This window comes from Amia ocellicauda, chromosome 5, assembly GCF_036373705.1.
Source record: "Amia ocellicauda isolate fAmiCal2 chromosome 5, fAmiCal2.hap1, whole genome shotgun sequence".
NCBI classification, from domain to species: domain Eukaryota; kingdom Metazoa; phylum Chordata; class Actinopteri; order Amiiformes; family Amiidae; genus Amia; species Amia ocellicauda.
The window spans coordinates 20,797,190-20,812,394 of NC_089854.1; the positions used below are offsets into that span (position 1 = coordinate 20,797,190).

Genomic DNA, 15,205 nt, shown 5'->3' on the forward strand with positions numbered 1-15,205 from the left:
CTGTGATTGTGAGCTCAGTGTGAACCAGGCGATGTGAAGTGACACGTCCGAGGCCCAGAGAGAGGCAGGTCAGCTGACTCCGAAGGGAGGGGGAGACACATGGCAGCTCGGCAGGACTGTGGTGCCGGATCTGTACCATCTGCAGCGCGGCTTCTGAACGGCACTGGCCTTGAAGCGATGCCTCCAGTGACAGCCAGACCCAGAAACAAGCATCCTACATGTTCATTCCTCCCATTGGGTTTGTCCATCATAGTTTGTATGCATAACATTGATGAATTTGTTAAACAAGCAGGTGAATTATCCTCCGTTTCCAGACAACATCACAGTTCATTACAGGTCTAGTTCCCGTCATGCACACACATTATAATGCAGACTGGAGCCCAGCACTAAACACGTCTCTCTCGTGAGGTCAAACCGCACGTCGGGCTTGATTTCACTCCATGCACTCCTCTGATCCGAGCTGCTCGGGCAGATCACTTTCTATTTGCTGCTGTCACCGTGAAGACAACCAACAGATGCTGAAGGTGCCGGTGCGGCAATCGGCTCGTCTCAAGCGTTTCGAGCTCGGGCGATTGTCCACAGAGAGGCTGGAGAACCTGGCATCCCAAACGGTCTTCAAACCGAGATTGAGGGGTAGAACGAGGGCCCACGTTTATTGTTGAGCTCTTCAGTTCAGAGGGAAATACCCCGTACCACCCTCTTCCTGTTTTTTGGATGCCTGTTTGCAGAGCAGCACACTTCTCGCTGCTGGGAGTACCGTTCACATCCTCGCATGCCGACAAACTCAGATTGATGCGATATTCAAAAACACAACTTACAACTCTGTTTCTTAGAAAATCGTGCGTACAGTTTTCACAGACGTTCATGCTGCCTAAATGACAAGAAGGCAAATTCTCTAGTCGACCCATCGATGAGTCAGCGAAATGACATGGCTTCGCAAGAGATCGTCTTACGTCACATCAAGTTCAAACACCGAAAACAAGCCAAACAGGAAAAGAGATCCTGTTTTTCTTGATCCCTACAACTGCGTGCTGTCTGCCAGCCCTATTTGTGTGTCTCTTGCGTCAACTCAATATGTTAACAATTTGCATACATCGCAAAATATGTCACCCTGCCTTAATGAGCATCTGCGGACGGCTCAGAGCTCACGAAGGCAACCCCAGGCTTAGCGAAGACAGATTGGACTTCAACGGCACAGCCACTAATGCACTGCAGTCCATCAAACAGGCATTGCTAGGGGAACCGACATCTCTCTCCCTTTTTGTTGTTAGAATCGCGCCACCGTTATCTTCAGCAGGCGACTGTTTCTCAGCCTGAAACAGAGACGGAAAGAGGTGGAAACGGAAGGAGAGATCCACGGGTTTCCAAACGAATGCGGGAAGTGATGCAGCAGGAATTCCTCACTTCATGAGAAATAGGATTGATTAGCAGGGGTTTCTGGAGCTGGGCCTGCCGATGCCCAATCAATACCCGTCTACGCCAGCGCTGTGGGCCTCATAATAAGCGACTGCTGCTGCTCTCCCTTAATGAACTACTGATGCAGATGACTCTAGGGTTACAGAAATTCGTGAGCTGTATTGCAACGGCTCTGCCCTGAGTGAAGGGTGATTGTAAAATGTGACAATTGAACACAAGGACAACCTTAGGGTCTGGATAAACTGGCACGGGCAATTCACAGCTAGCAGCCCAACCAACGTGCCATGCTAAAACAACACGGAAAACTCTACCCTACCCTACGCTACCCTAAAACTCGAGTAGAACCAAAGATGGCAATGGTAGAAACAGTTATTGTTATTGTTAATTATTATGAACAGGACAAGGACACACTGCACAAGGATCCCGATTTAATTGAACGATTAACATGATTAATTGCCCCGGAACTTTTGTTAAAATATTCAATGACATTTGAATGGAGGACCTCCTTTTGTCACGGAGCAGCCAAGTATAATAGCCCGAGATATCGCTGCAACGTGTGCCAAAAGCTACGATTGAGGGACGTTGCACTGAAAATGTCTGGGTGTGAAATAAAAGGTTTGCCTCCCAGTGGTTTATATTCGTGAAAGTGTGCGGGGGGGAGCTGCCATCGAAGAGTTCATTACTGCGGATGACTGATGGGCACGCCTAGCCGCATGTGTTATTTCTGCAACTTTTTAAGATTTTGACTGCAATATTCTCTAGACTCATTAGTTCAACACGGCCTCCTGGAAAGTAATACTCGGAGTGGATTGACAACGGGGAGCGCGTGACTGGGGGACAGCTGGACCTGCTGATACAGAGCAAATATTGAAATGTGAATCGCTAAAACTGACTGCATATTCTGGAGCAGTTGGGCTGTGAGGGAGCAAAATCAAGGTTTTAAAAAAGGGGGAATAAAGTGTCAGTTGAGGCCTTGACTACAAGATGTCTGCATGTTTTGTTGATTGGTTTCCACATACCTGTGTACAAGCCGATTCAGACTTGGACTGAGAGACTGAGGAAAACTCAGACAGGCGAAGCTCAGACACACACACACAAACACACACACACACCCTTTCTGCTCGGGATTAGTGTGTAGCGGCTCGGCAGTAACGAATATCGACTTTCGAGCAGCTCTCATTATTGTGCGTATCACTCAAAGACGCAAATAACCCAGCCCTCCCCAACCCCTCCACATCATAAAAGAACAGCTCTGATTTACTCCCCCGCCCACTCGGGAACACGGACAAGACATTCCTGTCATGTGATCTGCTGTTTGCTGTTCAGTGCCTTGACAGACTCCGGAATGGAGCTGACACACACACACACTGTACTATTTATTATTTTGCTATACATCTCGGCTCCTTGATAAATGCCCCGATAATGTCCTGTTCATACTTTTTAATTTCCCTGTGCTGGCGCTAACATCCCGCCACCTCCATCTCTCCTTATATCTCCTTCATCTTCAAAGCATTCGGTCACCCATTCCCGCTGCTCCATCACCTTCCTTTCCTTTCATTTCCTCTGACCTGCTCTTATTTACACTCATCCTCAATCTGAGCTTCTGCAAATTTTCTTTTGACCTATTGACCTTATTTTGTTTTACAGAAAAAAAAAAAACACACACACAAATGAAAAGGAACAATATGCATTTATATCAGCTTGGGTTTAAGACACAGCCCAGCAACCAATAAGCATCTGGGCAATTTATAATGATGACAATGATATTATTATTATTATTATTATTATTAATAATAGCAAAAGCCAGGATGGAAAGGTCAAATATTGGCATTTATAACATGCAGTATATGAACAGATAATACAGACTAATCAACTTGAAAATAATTTACCTTATTGATTTAAAGTGTGATATTAACAAATGGACTTCTCTCGTACGAAAACATACTGTAAATGTACCATTCGGCAATGTTTATTACTCATTTATAGAGCACACTGTACCCGTGTTATTATGCATTTATAGAGTGCACAGCAGGCTTTATATGTCTCTCTGAATCCCTGCCACCTTAATAACCAGGAAATGTCATGAAACTTTGCAATGAGGCTGATAACTAGTATCCCCAGGTAGAATGAAAGCCTGAAGATGCTCCTCAGCCTGCCAGGACCCCAGGTGTGGACCCCCTACGCCCAGAGTCTGTGTCTCGGATGTGACTCCTCACATTCCCCGGCCCCCTGACCCACCTGTCACGTGCAGCTTGTCCCCGCTGACTTCGATCTTCAAGAAGAGCCGCCCCCTCCTCTCCGTGTAGTCTGTCCCGCACAGGCTGGGCACATTCATCACACACTGCTTGTGGACATTCATGTCACAAGCTGGGGAGAGACACAGAGAGCAACAGTGTAATTTATTTATTTTATAAGAAAGAAAAGCGTCAATATCACCCTAATAAAAGTATACTGTAGTACAGCCCGGGCAAACAATAGTAAAGTTTTGGAGGCGTGAGTCGGAGCCTGGTGAAGCCCCAGTGAAGTTCATTAGACCACGATACAAACCATAGCAACACTCTACCGGCCCATGAGGGTACATGAGGACAGCGCCATATTACTGGGCAAATGTACTTTCATAAGGAAAATAACAGTGATATAATGTGCCTGGTTTGAATACACACACAGAGCATGCTGGGTAGGAGCTGAAAAGCCAAACATTTCTTCTTGATCTCGGCTTCCAGCTAGCCAGCGTTAGTGAAGCCGAAATGCCGGGCCAGTATACTGATTAGAAAGATAAAGATAAATGTCTCAGTTCCTTTTTATGATGCAGGAACTAAACCAACTTTTTCATTCAGTCAGTACAACTGTATCCAGACACTGAAGAGAATTGGTTTTGCTTTGTTGTTCTTAAATATAAACATCCTGCACACCTCTATCTGATCTTAAGGGAATTGTGTGTGATCCGTTCGCTGGATTAAAAATAAATTACACAATGATTTTTAAATCCCATTCCTAGTGCTTCTCATTAAAGGGGATTAAGGCAAGAGAAAATGAATAAAATCACGAATCCTGTTCAACAAATGTACGAGCAATGGATCTGAAGGCGCATGAATGACAGAGATGCTAAACTGAAGCACATTTCACAACATGCGCGAAAGCTTGACAATTTGCATTCACCGGTTATTGAGGATATTAACACTGTGGAATAATTATGATTTCCATTATTCCCAACAGACTGACAGTCTGTGGCTATGAATTATTATAACAATATGGCTCTGCGATTCACACCAGAATCTTTCTGTGTGTTGAGGACATTTAAATACTTATATAGGAAAAAACGTAATTTCCCTGTGGATGTAATTAGCTTAAATCGCTGTGCTCCTTAACGGACTGAGATAATCTGTGGAGTTAATTAATGACATTTATTTCCTTAATTATGAAACTATGCAGCAAAAGAAGGTAAACTCTGAAGTCTAAATGCACGAGGAACTGATTTATGATATTATACATGGGCTTCAAGGCATTCAAGACAGAAAACAGGAGACACTTCTTCACACAGAGATTCGTCACAATCTGAACAAACTCCCCAGCGATGTGGTTGAATCTGAAAATTTGGGAACATTTAAAGTCAGACTGGATAGGATCCTTGGATCACTCAGTTATTAATGGACACCAAATGAGCATGATGTAAACTTTCTTATGTTCGTATTTTCTTATACCACTAAAGACAATACTGTGCTGCCAGAGTCGTGTGCACAAGTCTCAGAGGTATCATATCAACACAACATCCACTTTGTAAACTCAATGTGGAGACAGGATGCAAACTGACTCGCCAGCAACTCCATACAATGTGCCAAGATGCTGTGTTGCTTCCTAATGCACTTCTGAATGCCTTTCTTTCTTTCCTTCTTTCTTTCTCTCTCTGTCTTTTGTTACTTTCTCTTTCACCAAAAGCACTTACTGTCGCACTTCATCCCCTGGTGAATGAGGCCGTACAGCAGGGAGCCGCAGTGGTCACAGAACGTCGGACTCCCATAGGTGTGGATTTTGAACTTGTGCTTGCTCCGGGGGTCCTGCAGAGACAAGAGCACACACTCGTCACAAACGCTGCACACGGAAGAAGCAGCAGCAGCAGAAGAAAATAAACACACAATTGCACACAGGACAATTCATTACACTTTATAATACTACACAAAAGTGTCAGACACCAGTGTCAATTTAATCATCTATTTTTAAAGTCTGAGATTTGGGGAGATAATCTTCTAAATATGTATTTGGAGCTCCTGTCAACATTTCTAAATTAAAAATTGCTAATTAGTGGGAGAAACACATGCAAAATAGGCAGTTCAATTCCATGGTGAGGTGGCGATATTTGTATTTGAAGCGGTGCAATTAAATAGGGGGCCATTCGAGGACAGATAGCTTTGGGGATTTAACAGCATGCCCGTCTGAGCGCTTGAGTTCCTGTCTCGTTGATTTCATTTTTATTTTCTCGTAATCGCTTATGGGTGATTTCTCAGAGGAGGGGTCATCTGCGTTCCTGTTTGGGTCTGACTTGCCTTCACCTCACAGCCCTCATTGTCATGAGCGCAACGGACACAGGGGCCACCGCTGAACGTCCGAGAGCGCGGCTGTCTCCCTGCCTCCCCCCGCTGCCTCCCCTGCCTTCGAAACCAAGTCTGCTGCTGAATGCACTCTACCAGCGATTACTGTGATTATGTATAACAGCAATTGTGTTGTTCACTGGACTGAAGCCTTCGTCCACAATCCTGCAACATGCGAAATGGAATTCAACACTGATACAAGATAAAGTAACGTAATGTAGTCTATCTATCTGTATATTTATAATAAGCAATAATGTGCACAGAAACGTATGGGAAGAGCCACCATACACAGACACACACACACACACACAAACAGTCACACACACAAACGCACACACACACAGTCACACATAGTCAGACACAGACACACACAGTCATACATACACATACACACACACACACACACACACAGATGCACACACATAGTCGTATAGACACCCACACAGTCACACTCATGCAGTTGTGCACACAGACACACACGCATTCGGATACGCACGCACACACAGTCGCAGGCACACACGCATGCACAATGCTGAGCCTGATCTGGAAGCCAGTCTTACGCTCAGCTCGGATTAAGTCTCTCCCTGGGTGACACTGTGTCGCTGCAGCCTGATATGACGGCACATCACAGCAGACTCTGGGGACTCTGGCATTGTCGCGCTGGACCGCAGGTTTTGCTGCATTAGAGACCACAGGCTGTCCCCGTCCCAAAAACACCATCCCCACCTGACCTGATCCCAGGCCCAGCAGCCGAGCTCAGAGGAAGGAGGAACACAGAATGAAAACAGCTGCTGGCCATGGTGCGGTTTCTCCCACAAATAAACACGTTCAAGGACATAATATTTGATAATTACACCTCCTAGAAACTGTGGATGCATCTAATCCTTACTACTAGGTGGCAGACACTGTTGTTGCTTGAGAAAACTATTAAACTACTACTAAAAATGCCTGCCCGATCGGCACGCAGCTTGTCTTACGCTCCCATGATGCACTGCAGGAAGGCAAAACACTTTCAATTGCTTCTCTTCTTGAAGACAAGGCTGACCATCACAAGCCCAGGGTGTTCAGCCAGCGACACACAACCACCGATACTGTGTGACAGCAGAGAGTTAATGTCACAAGATGGGCAGAGTGAAGAGAAGACCCCACAAGAGGAGGGTCAGGGATAAACGAAGCCAAGGGTTGGGTACAAGGTTTAAAAACACCCAGCGTCCAGGATTTGAGTGTAGCTGCCGAGGTAAACACTTCAGAACTAATCTGTCTCATGTGTCTCGTTATCATGCCGAGCTCGAATCGACATCAATTAGAGGGGACAGTGTGCAATTGAGCGTATAATGACCAATCCGTTATTGTGTGTGTGAAGGTGTGTGTGTAAGAGAGACAGAGAGAGTATGTGTGAGACAGAGGGTGACTGTGTGTGTGTGTGTGAGAGAGAGAGAGGGGTGAGCAAGAGAGAGTGTGTCTGTGTGTGTTTTTGTGCTCAGACGATAATGCTACAGGAGGATGCTTGTTCTCAGTTTTGTTTCGTTATTGCTATTTCTTTCTTTATCACCAGAGTATCATTTATAGCTCATTCTGTCATTCGGTGGGAATGTTTAAACTGCTGGTGTCTCACTGAGAAAGTCACAAAGACACGCCCGAGTCGTGAAAGACTACTATTATTATTATGACTTATTCCTCATCCAGTTCAGCCGTGATTGCGTGTCTGGGTTTAAACACAGGAGAGCTCTTGTAATTGACCTGATGTGAGGAACGGCTCCGAGCCCAGAAGCTTTACGTTTCATTACCTCCGAGTCTTGCAGGACTCCCTCACAGGCGTTCGATGGTAAATGTTTAATGGCAGGGGTAAATTATGCACCATGAGCATTAGCATTTAATGAGGACGTGTAACGGACACTGGCTAACCGTGTCGGCAAATTGCTATGTACTGTTGCACCGATTAGTGCAGAGTTCAACCGAGAGCTAATTGTGCACGCTGGATATACATAGCGCTTGACGAGACCGCACTTAAGATATTAATTACTGATTCCTGAAAAGCACTGGCCCGACTGAATTACCTGAATCTGAGCAGGTCTTTATCAGACGCCCGTAGACGTGTGGTTATGTAGAAAAAATACATAATCATGTAGTACAACACCTTTTTAGTGTGCATATGATAACACGACTGACGTCTTGATTCTGAGCTTCCATGCTTGGAGGTAGAATGAGGAAGAGCGGGAATATATATTCTATATCTTCATCACCTGTCTGGCCAGCCTGGCGAGTTCCGTCTGCCAGCGGACTGATAAAGGCTGATGGATGGATGTTTGTCTGACGGGCACATATTCACTTTCACTTAGAAAATACTAGCGTCCCTTGCAGAGTCATCGGCCCGCTCCTATTTAGAGCAATAAAACTCTCCTGCTGCCCTTTGGAAAAACACTGTTTACTGCACTGCGTGAGTCACAAAGAGACGTCTGCAGAGCCCTAATTAGTACGGTGGCATTTCACTGCCTTTGAGTTCCATCGCTTTTTAGCCACGGACCCTTTGTTGCTCCCAGACAAAGCGCCGGAGAGCGTCTCATCGGGACTCGGCATCTCTCCCTCCTGCTCCGTGCGCCTCTGTCATGCCACGCACTGGGCCGATCAGCCACCGAGCACGGCTGCTGTCTCCCTCTTCCTTGATCAGGCGTACGCCACACCGGCACTGAGGATGTGGAGCGGCTGCTCGGTCGTGAGGAGGAATCAAAGTCACTAAAACGCCAAGAGAGGGTTTTGTTTTTCTTCTAGTCTGCTTATACACACAAATCCTTTAATCCCGGCTCAGGCGATGTGAAAAACGCATTCCCCACTAAAAGTCACTCTCGTTCTCTCGATGGGTTTTAAAATGCAGCTGGCAGCCCGAATAACAAGGTCAACCGGCTGCCTTTTCACCATGTCTCCACGTGCTTCTCTATGTCTTTCGGACAATAGTGACGTGGCGAGACTCACACCTATCTGTCGCACACGAGTAACAGCACCTTTAGAACATTTACAAAAGAGAAACATGACAAAGAGTAAATCAGGATCTGCTGCTGAAGAAAGGCTGAGAAACAATTAGGTAATTGAGACTACCTTCATTTGCTCTACATTTATATTATTTTTAAAGGCACGTTTTGTCAGTAGTAGCCTTGATAATTGACAGCACACAGAGAGAGCTGCTGAAGGCCTTTATTATCTGAACAGGGCCTTCACCGGGAAATGCCCTTGGTCTTGGGGGCTAGGCGAAACCTTGTGGCTCACCAAACGAGATAAACTCGGAAACTGAAATCAGCACACATGCCAGAAAAGGAGAAGTGCGTAAACCACAAGAGACAAAAAAGCAACAGTCTTTATAGCAGAGGACGAGTACTGAGCCCGACACTGCAGGTGGGCGTCATGTGTGGATACCTGGTAGTTGCACACCTGTTACTAGCATTAGGTCTCACACAGGGTCCAGAGAGGGGGGGGCACGGCTGCTGCTTACTTCATCAGCTTCTGGGAATCCGTGACTAATAAAGAAACTGCAGCCAGACTGCAGACAGACCAGTCTGGAGAGCGGAGGGCAGGATGGTGTGTCGACAGCACAACTGCCACACGTCCGGTTGCAAAATCAAATCGCTGCGTCCCCGTGCGTCTCTGTTCACAGCTCGGCCTCCCAGCCGCCACTCTGTCCAAGCCACACACACATTGTATGGCACAGTAACACTCTCTCTTCCTCCCCCCACCCCTGTAAGGGACAGACAATCACATTCAGTGAGTCACACGCTCGCATAGAAGGGGGCACTTGTCTGGAAACAGAGGAGACAAATGTAAAGATATAAAGGTAGGTGACACTTGCCAAACCCTTGTGAGAAATGAATGGCTGTCTTTAGCCATGTGCTATATTTAGAAGTTATGTACAAAACTGTCATTGTTTGCGTCAGTGCAGCCGCTGCGGGCTATCATGTTCGGAGGCATGTTTTCATTGTTTCTGGTCAGTGGCTTCAGAGCCTTTGTCTGTTTCATTTGTCTATGTATCTATTTTGCTTTACAGAACTCAGAACCACAGCTGGCAGTAGTGAGTTTCAGTAGAAACTGTTTCTATTGTACACAGATACACAGATCACTACAGTGGCACCAGTTGTGGATAGCGAATGGCACATGTATGGGCCAGACAGTGACGTTGTGAAAGCAAACTCTTTTGACACCATCCTTAAAAGCCAGGATTCCCAACCCTGGTCCTGGGGGACCCCCTATCCTGCTGGTTTTTGTTCCAACCGAACTCTGAATTACTTAACTGAACCCTTAACTGAAGTAACAATCTGCTCAGATTTGACTTGTGTAATAAAAGAGTTGGTTGTTCAATAAGTTATTTATACAATTCTATTAAGTTCGATTAAGTAATTGAGAGCTCAGTTGGAATAAAAACCAGCAGAGTAGGGGCTCCTACAGGACCAGGGTTGGGAAGCCCTGCCTAAAAGGTTTCCACATGCTGAAAATGTAAATTCAGGTGTACTATTACTATTTAAATCTAGTGTGACACTATCACAAAGGTTGCTAATCCTTTAAAATACTGAATGATACACAATACAGTAATTGCACAATGTGTCGGCACAGGCAGCATTTGAATCATGAATTGTCTTTATCTTTCGGGCTGTACAGTTATGAGGGCCTCAGAACAGCGCCAGTCGGACAGTCACATTCTCCCGGTAGGATCATCTAATTTGTGTTTGTCTGCCTTCCACATGCTTAGTGCAAACACACCAGATAACAGCTACCCATCTGAGAGTGTACCTGCTGGCATGGCGGGACCCAAACCCAAGGCAAATATTGGCTGACGTGTGTAAAGTACGTTTCTCAAACACCATCACATGACAGATCGGCACACACGAGTGACAGGAACGCCTGGTGTGCAAATATCCCCCTGCCGTCTCTCCGCTGGTCCCAGTAGTCGCCTCAAGGGTCCGCAATGTCTTGGCAAAGAAAGATGTATGCGATTAACATGATGAGATTAAATAAAATGTTCCAAGTGTCTATTTTTTTACTTCGTTCTCCTCGGTGAGACAGAGGCCAGAATCAGCGAGACGGACTGCGAGGCATACGGGAGAGAGAGCGTGAGGTTTGAGCATTCATTCAGAGGTTGCAATTTAGACTGTAGAACTAAAACACTATCGGGAGAAGCTTTACCCTGCAGCTAGATCTGTAAATTCAAACATCCGTGCTTGTAGGCCTGCTTTGCTTCCTGTCTCTCTCTCTCTCTCGAACACAGAGATGGGGGTAAATTTGTCTGTAAGAAATCATTGCTAACAGGCAGAGCTACTGCAGACCACCCCCACCCCAGCATTGCTGCGCTGCACAGCCATGCAACAGGCTGACACCAGTGTGATTCCCAGCTCTGGCAGTGATTCAAGCTGCAGTTCACCCTGCTGTAGAAAGGGGGCGATCAATCCACATCACCAGGAAGAGACGGATCTTTTTGCAGCAACACGACACTGGACCGATTGCTGAGGACTTGAGCTTTTGTTAATAAAAAAAGGTGTGTGTGTGTGTGTGTGTGTGTGTGTGTGTGTGTGTGTGTTGGGGGGTGGGTGGGAATTGTGCCCTGCATTTTATCATGTCAATTTAATGAGAAATGTGGAAAAAGCAAAGTAAAGAAGTAAACAAAACAAAAATAAAGTAATGGAAGTTGAACAGGAGACAAACAAAGAGTTATGTGAAACAATAGCTGGCCATTTGTGTAAAATGTCACTTTTTTCCATGAGTATTACATGGCTCTTGTCAACAGAGGAGCTGAAACTTATTCCGTGTGGCGTCTCTTGCCGGCAGAACATGCCTGGGTTTAAAAATGAAATCCACATACCGAACAGGGAGGCATTGCACATCAGGACAGGCAAGTGTATGTGAAATTATACTGAATCTCTGCTTTGCCTTCTGTGTCTCTGACTCTCGTGTACCTGCACGTCAGCACAACGATGGGTTGCCTGCCTTGTCACGCCTAATACTTCAGTATCCACAGAGTGTGTGTGTCTTCAGAGATGAGGAGAAACGGTCATATGGGCAGAAGGCCACCCACCGTGAGTTAGTTAGGGAAATAGAAATTGGATACGACTCGGCAATCCAGGCCAGGGAACGTTTTAAAGTCAGGGAAACCTGAAACAGCAAAAAGGGCAAAAGTAATATACGGTCTATATATATAAATAAAATGATGTGTAATGTACTGTACTGCACAGGGTACACATTTTATTACAGGTCAGGTCTGCCGTGGAGCGTCTGAACCTGGTGACTGCCGTGCTCTCCAAGAGGATCACCGTGGCCTCGGCCCGGCCGTCTCCAAGCCCTGATCAGGACGGGAGCTGGAGACACGGCGTGCTTTCTATCACACCAATCACAGTAATGACCTAAGTGTGATCACGCTGTATTTGAAGCACCTCATGTGCATTTGACAGCGCGGTTTAGGTTTAGTCTTTGTTTGGTGGTGTGCTCGCCTTTTGCTTGCCCGACTTGTCTGGGACACCCAGCCCTCTGTGGAAGAGACCGTTTGTCTCCGTGAGATTCTCAAACGCTGGTCCGACAATCGATATATCAAATCAGTACAGAAGTAGGTGCCATTTATGATTAATCTTGCCACAGTCAATCAAAGCAAACGCTTGATCCTATTACAGCGCACCAATCCACATCACCCTGCAATAAGAGCACCACGACAACAGGATTTTGCAACAGCAGGACAGCTCGATTCTTTGACTATCGGGTAGCCGGATGAGATTCTTGTGAAATGCACCCAACCGAGGCACGTCTCTGCAAAGCATGTCTCGATTAATCTGCACGATGCGCGACTCCGGGCACAGCCTGTCTGCAGGGGATGCTGAGAAAGACTAACAGCTCTAATGACGCCCTGCCTAGAGGAGTTCATGTATATAAACCCACGGATTAGCTTTCAAAACCTGCCCAACTGAAAACATAGAGAGTGTGCACGGGGGGTCTTGGAGTTTTTCAAATAAAGAGGCGGGTGGCGGGAATGAAGGAGGGGTTATATATAGTCTGAATAATGTGTCAGCTAAACAGCATGAAATCTAGTTTACGCTTTATGGAGGAATGAGCTCTTTAAATGTCTTGCAGGTAGAAGAGATTTAGAGAGAGTGACACTGTGATCCCCACTCGATAAATAAAGGCAAGGTGTCAAAACATGTCAGACGCTCTTGTATAATTCAGGCCCTGCCTGGTCCAGTGGTGCCACGCTGACAGTGCCTGTCCTCAGCCGGGCCGCCACTGAGAGCGTCTCTGTTTTTTAATTACTCGGTCTCCCGAATTCAGGGCTCACACTTAAGAACGCTAATTAATACAACAAGATCTCTGTGCTTCAGACACTACGAGAGAAGGAGGCAGCTGCCGTTAGTCATGGCCGCCCACGCACAGCTGATACAGAGGGGTTCGATTTCTTCCCCTCGCAGCTCATGGGCTTGACTGAGGAAAAATCTAATAAAAGCAGCCACATCTCCCTACTCGCTCTTTGCACCAAAGCTAAACGACTAAACCGTGGCTGAGCTGGTGAACGGAAGCAGCTTCTGTGTTTGAACGCAAATCTTTCACATTTAGACCCAGATTTATGCACATGTGGTATTTGAGTCTGATGCCGTCAACATTCAAGTTTTACATCTGCTCCTTCTTTATCAAACACACAAACAGACAAACTAAATCAGTCAAGATGTGAAGTAGACTACAGGCCTGAACATATGTACACATCAAAACAACACATCTGCACAAATGTAAGGCATTACTGGAGCGTGGATGACAGGCCAGGCAGGTCTCGGGCACGCACGCATATCGCATGACAAGAATCGCACTCGGTGCATTTGTAAATCTAATCGGCACTGATGCCAGACAACAGATGACCCTTATAATGCGAAAGAGCCTGTATAATCACATCCTTTTATACAACATCATGCCGGCACCGTTAAGCTCGTTGAGTTCAGGGGTTGTGTGCAGCATCTACAGAATCGGATCAGAGACGCCAGGGATGGGATGACCCCTGATTCGGAGCAGAATTCAATTAGCTTGGTCTTGGCAGGAATGATCGAAACTGGCAGTTCATCAGCAGGACTGGGAGGAGGCCTTTCCCTCCAGTCAGGCCAGGGAGATACTGGGCGGTGGAAATGTTAGCAGCAGGTTCGGGAATCTCATGCAAGATGCTCCCACGCTTGGCTAATACTTTAAATCCAAGTGAGGTCAAGTGGTGACAGGCAAGTAGAACTGTATAGGTGACTCTCAGGTCATTTTCAGTTTTTGTAGAATAATTATTAATTATATAAAAGGTAATTTTTCCTTCATGCAGAATGATTAAGACATGGGCAGGAAGTGCAACCTGTAGGAGGAAAAGCACATCGACCAAATCTGTGAGTAAATGAGTCCGAGAGTCGAAACCCCGGTGAGCTGTGAATTATTGATTGGATCTCTCCGTTGTTCAAAGGCACAGGCACCCAGCTGACTGGCAGGCCTCATTAAGAGACCATTTCGACTTAACGAGTCACACTGGCTCACCTTTAAGCATTCATCAGAAGTCACATAGGTCATGAAGTTACATGTTAAATAAAAACGAGAGGCTTACCGGCGCGAGTAGAACACAGGCAAGGGTCTATGTAAAAAAAAGACATTAATTAGAACATAAGAAAGTTTGCAAACGAGAGGAGGCCATTCGACCCATCGTGCTCGTTTGGTGTCCATTAATAACTGAGTGATCCAAGGATCTTATCCAGTCTGATTTTAAATGTTCCCGAATTTTCAGTGTCAACCACATCGTTGGGGAGTTTGTTCAGATTGTGATGACTCTCTGTGTGAAGAAGTGTCTCCTGTTTTCCCGTTTTGAATGCCTTGAAGCCCAATTTCCATTTGTGTCCCCGGGTGCGCGTGTCCCTGCTGATCTGGAAAAGCTCCTCTGGTTTGATGTGGTCGATGCCCTTCATAATTTTGAAGACCTGGATCAAGTCCCCACGTAGTCTCCTCTGTTCCAGGGTGAAAAGGTTCAGTTCCTCAGTCTCTCAGTAGGACATTCCCTTCAGACCTGGAATAAGTCTGGTTGCTCTCCTCTGAACTGCCTCTAGAGCAGCGATATCTTTCTTGAAGTGTGGAGCCCAGAACTGCACACAGTATCCAGATGAGCTCTAACTAGTACATTGCACAGTCTTAACATCACTGCCCTTGTTCTCAATTCTACACTTTTGACAATAAGT

At 46.0% G+C, this 15,205-nt stretch overlaps 1 protein-coding gene across 2 annotated transcripts in view; it reads right to left on the minus strand.

Moving 5' to 3' along the window:
- Positions 1–15,205, minus strand: part of prkcab (protein kinase C, alpha, b) — a 171,625-nt gene that overhangs the window by 54,039 nt on the left and 102,381 nt on the right. For both annotated transcript variants that reach the window (XM_066704258.1, XM_066704257.1), the window contains exons 4-5: positions 5,360–5,471; positions 3,655–3,783 (exon numbers count right to left, since the gene is read on the minus strand). In XM_066704258.1, the coding sequence (XP_066560355.1) occupies positions 3,655–3,783; positions 5,360–5,471 (241 nt within the window). The remainder of the gene's footprint in view (positions 1–3,654; positions 3,784–5,359; positions 5,472–15,205) is intronic.